A 10,455-nucleotide genomic window follows, 5' to 3' on the forward strand; every position below is an offset into this window, starting at 1 on the left:
TTTTAATAATGCTATTATTGTTAATAAAACAACCTATGTGGAGTTTTGCAAATAAAACATGGAGGAGGTTGACAAAAACCTCTAGGTTGTAACTAAATATAATAAGATTTTAAAAAAAAAGTTATAGCCTTTATGAAAGTATTGCTCCATTTGATACAACAAATCAAATTTGCGGTTTCTAAAAAGGTCAGAAACTACTAACGAACACTAGCAATTAACATAGTCTTTGGGGTATGTAGTCTTCTTGACCTCAGGATTCTTTCAAGCGAAACGATTTCCGCCTTAAACTAAGACTTCGTATCCCAGAGGTCACCGCGGTTACTACGTCAACTGACTGGGACGCAGAGCTCACGCGGACTCTGGGAGTGCTGAGTCGAATATCCTCTCTGGCGTCTCACCGTTAGAAACCGGCTGCTAAGTTCACCTGAATCGGAGATAAAACATTAGCTCCACTTCGAGGTGGGACGCTCTCAATTACCCCAAGGGGAGACCTTAACGTCGGGTTTAAGGCGGACACTTACGTAGACCAAGAACTGCGTAGTTGAAATCTCACAGTAGTGAAAATCTAAGACCCACGATGGACCCGACAGACACTGCCCCTGATTCCTGGGAACAAGAGGACGATGTGGAGGCCACAATCGACGGACAACTTGATTCAGCATTCACAGCCCTAAACGTGAATGCCAAACCGTTTGTACCCAATGTGAACGCCGCCGAGTTTGTTCCGGTTTTTGCAACGAAAGCGCACTCGGAAAATCTCGAGTCTGTCGGTAAGTTCTCAGTCACGTTGGGGAGCTAGCTACTTTAGCTAGAAGTTAGCTAGCTAGCTGCTAACATGAGCCTGGGTTGGGTAGCTAGTTGCTAGCTCACTAGCCACTGTACAGACACGCGTTCCTTGAAGCGCGACAAGCCGCCCGGCTGCTGTGCTGTCCAGTGTAGCTGTAATTTAGATGTTATGCCGGACAATGTAACTTTTAACTGACAACCTACCAATCATGCTAATGCTACTCGGGCGTTTGACTGTACAGTGGGGGTATAGTTGTTGAGCGCTGTCAAAACTGTACCAACCAAGCCGGCATTAGCTTGTTACAGCTAACCGGCGGTAGCTAGCTAGCATTTCGGTTAGCTAGTGTGGTGTGTCACTCAGTTCTAAGTCAATGTATATTAGCTAGCTAGGTTAGCTCAATAACGTTACCGGTGTAATTAAAACTGTAAACTAAGCCGAGCAAACGGCGTTCCTGGCAAACAAAGATATTGTCAGTCTACAGTCCAACTTTATCACGTAAAGATGAAACTAAGCTCGTCATTTAAAAGAAGTTAGTGGGAACACGACTGGTGTGACGTGGATGTTCTGACGCACAGCTTGGTTAAGTGTGGAGCAAAAATGTGTCACCTGGACCAGACTGACCTCTGTAATAACACGTAGGAAACCTTATTTCCAATCAGCCTGGTCCACGTAACTCCAACACATTGTTTGACAGACACTGTTGCTCATTCTGTGTGTCAGTGGTTTCAAAACCTTTCCACTATTGTTCCCATAGACACTACCTATGGACAAATTACCAAAGGGCAGTATGTGCTCCCAACAAATGGAGGTGATTGACATGAAAACCTGTCAGTCCTCCACAGTTACTGTTTTTCTGCCCTTATTTTTTCCTCTAACTAAATTTGCCATGTAGAATGGGCCAGGGTCCTTTTTAAATTACCTAAAACATTAACTCAACCGTTGTTTCTTTTCTGTTTTTAGTTACTGTTGAAAAGATATCCACCATGGAGGTGTCAGAAAGTGCTGGTATGTATGGCGTCTGTGTTTAAGGCTACATCCACACTTTTTCATTTTTAAAGAGTTTTGAAACAAAAGTGTAGGCTCCACATTATAAATGATCTCTGTCCATATTAACACATCTGACAACTCATCGCAAGACCATTTGTCAGTTTGAAGCAGATTGTCAGATGTTACTCTGCGGTTGAAAATCATGGCTGTATGAGTTTAAAATACTTCAGAGAACCGCAATGGTGAGAAAGTAATACCACGCAGGGATTTATGATCATGGAGCAGCGGTTACTGAAAGGTATGTGAGCCTACCTTGAGGATAACACTGCCTGACGGGGCTGTCTGCGTCGTCGTTTCCAAAGGTCTCCGTTTCTGCCCGCCCAAACTACAATGCCAACCCAGAGTTTTGGAACAGGTTCAGCGCAGGGTCTCCGTTTTAGGGGATTGTACACACCGGAGTAGTGTGTTACCAACAAAAAGCAAAAGATATGCGTTCCTAAACAAACATATTAGTGTAGATGTAGCCTTAGTGTTAAGATTACCTCTGAACTTTGTTGTGACGTACATAATTACGGCTCCCCTCATTGGCCTGTGCGGGCCCACACTAAACTCTCTGGCTCTTATGTCACGAATTACCGAGACTTAAGTTAAGTTTGCCTGAAAGCTCCATTCCTCCTTTCTCAAGTCTTTGTCTTAATGTATATACCGGCGGTGTGATTCTTCCCGATAAATCCGGCTTGTCTGACCTGATGACCGTTCAGGGCTGTTTTTGTGTCCCTGATTCCCATCTTCATGTCACCACGCTAGTAGTTCATTCATTTGTCACGATGGAGCTTCATTTAAAGCAGAGCTCCAGAGAGCCTGCAATCGTTGCTGAAGGTTATCTGATGTGATGCAAACTATTTCTTTTTTTAGCTTGAAACCAACAACATGACAATACCTTTTTATTTTATTTTGGCAATGCAAGCTGGAGCAACGTAGCAGTTGACGTTAAGAAGTTGTAGTGAGGAATATTTTAGATCACCCTTTTCGGCAGTGCAGAGTGGCCCACGCTAACTTCATCTGTAAGTGTGAGCTATTAGCTTTAGCCTGGGAGAGAGCGCTACAGCCAAGATGTTCTGGGCGAGCAGTCAGTCGGTGGAAGCTAACAGAAGCTAGCTGGCGTAAGCTGACGGCTGTCCGGTGTCTGTAAGCTACCACGTGAGCGGTGGTGACGGGGAGTACATGTACTTGAAAGAGTCCGGTAGACGAAGGTCCAGTCGGGAGTTTGGATGGGGAGTCCATTGAAATCCACTGCGTTCTGAAGGGATAATCTCACGTTCCAACATAGGCCTACATTTTCTTTTAGTGGTAAATACATGTCATCCTTAAGGCACAATGGACTTTTAAACATGACAATGACTAAGACAAAAAACTACATGTAGTAAACCACGATTTCATCAACATTGTGAACTTTTATAGACGATACCTTGATAAACAATTTCTCTAGCTAGGTTAATTTTATCATGTAGTGCTACTTACATTTTTCCTCCGGTATTTGGAGAAAACAACAACCTGTATATTCTCAAATAGTGTGGTCTTAGCCACTATTAGTTGTTGTTTTCAGACAGAGTGAAGAAAATATTCAGAGATAAAAATTAGAGATGCACCGGTTGACCGGCAACTGATCAGAATTGGCTGCACCGTTTTTTTTTTATCCTGCTTTTTGCCAATCGCACAGATGATCTCCAACTGCCGCAGAGTGTCTTTTTGCTCTGTCCCAATCGCTGGGACTCTTGTTTCATTATCGCTTTAAACAGACACGGCCATATTTCAGTGGGAGATAAGCCACAAGAGGTACAGCAACATTTCAGAGAGGCTTGCTGGGAATCCACCTTTCAAAAGTTCAGTTGCACTGTGAACTGATTAAATATTATTGTGCGCAGGTACATTGAATATTTTTTCCCCTTTCAATGTATTAAAAAATACTAAAATTAAGAACATTATAGCAAAACTGATCATCAAAATTAATTTTACACACAGCAGCTTTGCTAGCATTGTCATTTCTGCAGTTGTTGAAAGAAACGTGCCAGGACGCTTCAAATGGCTCGAGTATTTGTTTTTTCCCACTGAAGTGGGAACGATATGGCATGGAGGGAAAGGGAAGCTCAGAAATGTGGTTGGCTGTTTACAGGTGACGACCACAGCAGCCTGGGCTTGGAAAGCTGGACTGTGCACACGCTGGGCCGCTTTCTCTAGACATTGTAATTAAATAGAGCAGAGCAATTCCATCCTGGCAACTATTTCAAGGTTTTTAAACCTTTTCTAAACCACTGGAATTCTGTACACAGTATCTAATGCAAGGAGTTCTCTAAACCGTATGGTAGGTTGGAAAATGCTCTCAGATGCACTCAATCCACAAAAAGTAGCTGTTAATGTGAAATGAGACCAGATTAAAATGCAGTTCCTACCTTGTGCCAACATAATTAAATAAAAGGCATACACTTGTTATCAGTGCATTTATATATAACAGCGAGTTTCTTTGACCTAAATGGAAATTAAATGAAGGAAAATAAAATAATGGTTTAATGTAGGAATCGGACATTGGCCTGAACTAGTAAATAGGGCTGGGCCATATGGAGAAAATCAATGATCACAATATTTTAGACAAAATACCTATTGATACTGCAACAATATTGTAGTGTTGACTATTGGTGGTTTCACAAAATATTGACGCAATGATATTTTTGATAAATAACCATCAGTAATGTGGCTCTGACTACGTGGGTAAAGGCAGATTATAGTTACAGTTACAACAGTGTGGTGTGTTCAGAAATGACATCACTTTACTGTAATGGAGCCTTCAAAACCAGGAACAGACAACACTTACGCCATATTACAACATCCAAAATCTAAGACGATATTTAGTCTCATGTCACAATATCGATATGGTATCAATATATTGCCCAGCTCTACTAGTAAATGTTATTTAGTTTAAAAATCTTGGGAGGCAATTTTCCCCACTCGATCATGTTTTTTTGTTGGCATTCCTAAACGGCTTTGGCCATGTTTAAGTTAGTGGGTGCGTTTTAACTTTTCACCTGTAACTGTGAATGAGCAAAAATTGTATCAAACAAATTTATGATCAGTTTGAGTTTCTCAGGGTTTTTTTTAGTGGCGCAACTGAAAGCACCTTTCGTTGAACAACTGTACCTTAAGGCACCATAGAGTCCCGTAGAGCCCGCATGCTTTACCTTTTGTTGTTTGTTTCCATAACTCACGGGGAAGGCCAAATGTTGCCACAGCGGTGAGTTCAGGGAAGCAGGAGGATGTTGTTACCGTTGGCTGAGTCAGAACAGTTAACACTCGTAAGGCAGCGCGAAATAGATAAACATCGGCGCATGCCGTCTTTTTAGGGCTGTACAATTAAATGTTAAGCGTAACGATTTTGGCTTCTTATGATCACAAACCATGGAATCGAGAAACAATTATTTTGCTCTTTATGTAGTAAAGTAAACTCTTATTTTGTTTTCTTTCCAAAAGTATATGAGTAATTGCTTTGATTGTTTTCCATAATTGAGACACCCTACAGATTATTTGCCGATGACAGTAAATAGGGGGGAATGTCGGCCGATTCATCGGTGCATCCCTACACATAATCCATAAATCGGATCGTGATTTGATAAAGATTGCCTCAACAGATCTATGGAAAGCTTCACTGGCAGAGGTTGCAACTACAAGACAATGAGTTGTTCAGCAGATGTGTGTGTCCTAAATAATGACTGTTTATGTAAACGTTGCAATCTAGTCAAACATTACCTTTGGCTGTTCTGCGTTGTTTGACCATAAACAATAACGGCAGTTCAGACCGCCGCGTGCATGTTACAAACCCTGCTGGTTCTGCTGCTGCTAGCTGACCCTGACGTCAACCACAGGGAAGGGTAGCGGAACAAAAACACTTTAATGTGTTAGGTATTACTTCATATGTAGTTTTTTTAAAATTCCATTTTCAAGTAAAGTCTCATGTTGTCATTGCTTTTGTTGCAGTACATTGCACACTGCACAGGAGCTGTTTTTCAGTTTTTTTAGGATTTTTATTTTCTTTATTCCTCAAATTTATGTAGGGCTAATTGTTTTTGGTCCTTACTGATTGTTACTGAAAAAATAGGCCTTTGCTTCATGTTTTTCCTTTCATGACAACACACTGGTCCCTGCAGTTTACACTAAAAGTACTTTCTAAAACTGTTTCCAGTAACAGTTTTAAAAAAAAAACTTAAATATGCTGCTGATTATGAATATTCACCTCTGTTTTAATTCTCAGAATAAATACAGTAACGCTTGTTTGATAAATAGGTAAGGGTGAAAAGATGTTGCAGTCTATATTTGACCCCGTTGAGTTGTTTTAAGTAGGGTGGGGTCTGTTTGTGGCTGTGCAGCTCCATTGGAGAACGGCGACGCAGAGATGACCACAGAGGAGCCGTGGGACCAGAAAGAGGCCGAGCCAAACGAGGACGAGCCGGGAGGCGGGTCTTGTGGGGACCGGGGACCATCGGGGGCGGCGACAGAGGAGGCGGCACCGGAGGTGATGGAGGAGGAAGAGGAAACGCCGGCGCCCAAGGTTCCACCTACACAGCCAGATGCCCCCAAGAAGGAACACATCAACGTTGTGTTTATCGGACACGTAGGTCAGTGCATGCTGTACCCCTGTCTGTTGTAGGTGTTTGGTGGATGATGATGATGATGCTAATCACAGCAGGGATTTAAAATGAATAATGAATGTCTCTCAAGTCAAATGTTACTTGGTAGCATCACTGTTAAGCAATCTGGAGCAACACCGATTTGAGTATCAGTACATTGATTCCCTCCTCTCTGTTTGAATGTATGAGTCTCTGGTTGCTCATACATTCAAACAGAGAGGAGGGAATCAATGTACTGATATGTCAGTCAGGCCCGACTCCCCTTCCACATTCCATGTTTGTTTCATGTCTCTCAATGTTCGTTAACACAACTGTCTAGTGTGCAGACGCTAATGTTTCGGTCACCCGTAGACGGATTACAGTTCACTTTCACACTGTCATCAGTGATGTACCCCCGAACATTGCTGGGATGAAGCCGGATGTCCCTCAGTTTGGTTGTAATGTTCACTAACTTGGAAATTGTCCCAAAAAAAAAAACACGAAAAAGAATTGTGATTGGATCGTGATCATGCCTGGAAAAACTCGTGATAGGATATTTTTGCCATGTCGCCGTGGCCTGGTTGACACCAGACCCTTCTCCGTTGTAACAGAGTGGGTCTGGGGAAGGTTCATTCACAGCTCATTTCCAAAGGAATTGGAATTGGTTAGTCCTTCAACCAATCAGACCAACGATCCAGGTGACGTAGCAGCGACAGCAGCATCAACGGGTTCGGTGGGCGTCATGTTGAATGTAAAGCCCGCCTTAGTGGTTTGATTGGTGCCTTGATTTGGAAAAATGGGAAATTGGCTTGAATAGGCTCTGGGCCAGACTGACTTACAGAACAAATCTGAAATTTGCCGGAAATTCGTCAGTTTTTTCCCAGCCTAATGTGCCCCACCTCTAAACTTAACAACAATGTCACAGTTTTCTTTACTCTACACTCACTCTGCATTCTTCTTCTCCAGATGCTGGCAAGTCCACCATTGGCGGACAAATCATGTGAGTAGAAATCTCCCTTTTATTTTTGGGGGGTTAACCGCCTTTCCTTATGAGTTTCACCACATCAGGCCTTTGACATGTTGTACATTTCTCTGTTGTTCCCCTCTTCTCCAACAGGTATCTAACTGGCATGGTAGACAAGAGAACCTTAGAGAAGTACGAGAGAGAAGCCAAGGAAAAGAGCCGGGAAACCTGGTGAGTGGGCACACTGCTGTGTCAGAACTTGCTGAATCAAGAACGTGGAAAGATTATCTATGCTGACTTAATTAAACTGATGGCCTAACAATACGGTTGTGAGATTTGCATCTAAGTTTTTATTTAACAAGTAGGGTCAGAACCACATGTTGCTGTGTAATCAGCTGGGCCAACATTAGTTTCAGTCACCAGCGTAGATAATTTAGATGTATATGTAAACCCTTAGACACCATCTCCCACGTAACCAAATCAACGATGGAATATTACTTTTCTGTCTCGCAGGTACCTGTCTTGGGCTTTAGACACCAACCAAGAGGAGAGGGACAAAGGCAAGACGGTGGAGGTGGGCCGAGCATACTTTGAGACCGAAAGAAAGCACTTTACAATCTTAGACGCTCCAGGCCACAAATGCTTTGTGCCCAACATGATCGGAGGTGCATCGCAAGCTGACTTGGCTGTTCTGGTGAGTTCAGAAAATGACTAGTGTTGTCAAAGTGAGACGTCAGATAGTAATTGAACTTGAATAGTACGTAGCGGTGTGACGAGATACTCTGCTCACGAGACGCGAGATTGGGTTCACGAGGAGAGATCTTGAGCTTTTAACTTCTAGTTGAAGCTGTGTGACCTTTTAAGTGAAAACTGAAATCAAAACTTGTTGCCCATATTGCGAGACAACTTTTTACCTCAACAAGAAGTCTCGTCACATTTTAATACTGCGAGATCTAGTGGGGATGATCTGGCTTGGTCTACCCAGCATTCTCAGAAACTAAAAGGCCAGTGGGTGGATTGAATTCAAAAAACAAAACTGGAATGCTGTTATTCAGTCATAAACATTACACTCATACAACTCACCTTAGTACCTAAACAGGTTCCTGAGATCAACACGGTTTGTTTATAGGTCTTTCTCCATTTCCATTAATAATTAACCAAATTGCCACAAACAAGTTTCTTTATATGGATGTTAGGATATATCACTTATATTCAGATGTGATCAGTTTTGGGACACGTTAGTTAGCTACAGCTTGTTAACCTGCTTGTGTTTACATAGCACGTGTAGACAAAACCACTGACTAACTGAATGTGTTGACCCTCAGGTGATCTCTGCCAGGAAAGGCGAGTTTGAAACTGGTTTTGAGAAGGGGGGACAGACGCGGGAGCATGCCATGTTGGCCAAAACAGCCGGGGTCAAGCACCTGATAGTGTTGGTGAATAAAATGGACGACCCTACAGTCAACTGGAGCCTGGAGAGGTGGGTGCCTGGAGAACACAGACCAAACCGTAGACGTGTAAAAGCCCAGCGTTAATGACACATCTCACACCTAAATATGAAACCGCAGCTCACAATATAATATTGATACATTATTAATAGGGATGGGGATTGATTGAAAATTGATCAAAATGAGCTTTCAATTTCAACTATCGACTCCTCAGTGTTTTCTTTCTCTCTACTCATCTTCTTCTACATGTTTGAAGAAGAAGAAGAATGCAGACAAACAGCGTAGCATGCATTCAAAGACACAGGGAAATGTTAGCTTTGCGGTAGCCTGTAGCAACAGAACTGGAAAATCCTGCTGCTTCCCTTAGGTCACTAGCTATGTTTTTATCCAAATTAAGTGATACTGAATGACAAATGCCTTATGGAATTGACGGTGGATGGAAACTAAGCTGTGTACTAATTGTGCTTTTAAATGTACTTTAATTGTAAAGAAAACCAAATTGTGAATTTGTAGATTTGTGACACCTTTGTTATTGTAGTTATTAAAGCAGATGTTACTATGCTCTAACTGAATTACAGTTTTCATGTGATAAAACATAAGATGCTTTGTTTCTTCATGACGGTCTGCTTTCTGCCGTTATCTGTTTTATGAACGTATATCGAAGAAGCCAAGTTTTTATAAATAGGGTAGGGGATAGGAGAGAACCGGAGTTCCTTGTTTAACAGGGACAATACACAAAGGAGTGATTTTTTTTTTTTTTCTTTTTTTTACATTAGCCAAACAATGCATCACTGGTTGTATATCACTGTTATGTTTCCAGATTGCAGATCGCAGTATTTGTTAAAAGCAAAATAAGTATTGTGGTGCTGCAGAGACTGCCCACCTACAAATTGTATATTGCACACTAAGTAAAAAAACTGTTTGATACAGATCCTTGCAAAAATCAAACAAATATTTCATATTTTTCATTTAAATATTTTTCAATGAAAAAGTGATACAAAAAGGATAAACCCTCCGATAATATGAATAATATCGCGATGGAAATATCAGTCCCAATTATTTGTTTTCCTCACAACGTGCAGCCCTACTCTGGAGAATAAAGCCCCCAGAGATCAGTTTGTTTAAAGGGCACCACAGAGATCAGCTGCTAAAGCAGCCCTAGAGGTCCACTACTGCCACCTAGTGGGCTGTCCTGCTCCGTCCACCTATGCCCTGCTATGCCACGCTAAACCCCATAATGCCCTGCAGTGCCCTGCTATGACTATCACTACCATCTAGTCACTGTTCCATTAGCTTTATTGCAACTGTTATTGCCACTGTTCATCACCCCTATATATACATATAAATATGGCTGCCGCCATATTTATATGTATTCTTCTTGAAGATGTTGATGTCCCTCCTGTTGTCGAACCCTCAGGTATGAAGAGTGTAAGGAGAAACTAGTGCCATTTTTGAAGAAGGTAGGCTTCAACCCGAAGAAAGACATTCACTTCATGCCGTGCTCTGGACTGACGGGAGCCAACCTCAAGGAGCCCACGGACATGTGCTCCTGGTATACGTAAGTCCGTCAGCTTCTTCTAATCAACTCTACTGTTCGTATGGCTACTGGATGGA

The 10,455-nt window shown here is 42.1% G+C and overlaps 1 protein-coding gene across 2 annotated transcripts in view; it reads left to right on the forward strand.

Annotated features, from left to right (window-relative positions):
• Positions 1-315: 315 nt before the first annotated feature.
• The window catches only part of gspt1l (G1 to S phase transition 1, like), a 14,465-nt gene continuing 4,325 nt past the window's right edge, over positions 316-10,455 (forward strand). Inside the window, exons 1-8 of one of the 2 annotated variants that reach the window (XM_032538298.1) lie at positions 317-770; positions 1,748-1,792; positions 6,190-6,438; positions 7,396-7,429; positions 7,547-7,624; positions 7,907-8,087; positions 8,719-8,873; positions 10,259-10,399. In XM_032538298.1, coding sequence (XP_032394189.1) covers positions 578-770; positions 1,748-1,792; positions 6,190-6,438; positions 7,396-7,429; positions 7,547-7,624; positions 7,907-8,087; positions 8,719-8,873; positions 10,259-10,399 — 1,076 coding nt within the window. In that variant the 5' untranslated portion in view covers positions 317-577. Of the gene's footprint in view, positions 771-1,747; positions 1,793-6,189; positions 6,439-7,395; positions 7,430-7,546; positions 7,625-7,906; positions 8,088-8,718; positions 8,874-10,258; positions 10,400-10,455 lie in introns of both variants that reach the window. The other variant, XM_032538299.1, reaches the window with a different exon arrangement.

Source organism: Etheostoma spectabile, chromosome 15 (assembly GCF_008692095.1).
Source record: "Etheostoma spectabile isolate EspeVRDwgs_2016 chromosome 15, UIUC_Espe_1.0, whole genome shotgun sequence".
Classification (NCBI taxonomy): Eukaryota; Metazoa; Chordata; class Actinopteri; order Perciformes; family Percidae; genus Etheostoma; species Etheostoma spectabile.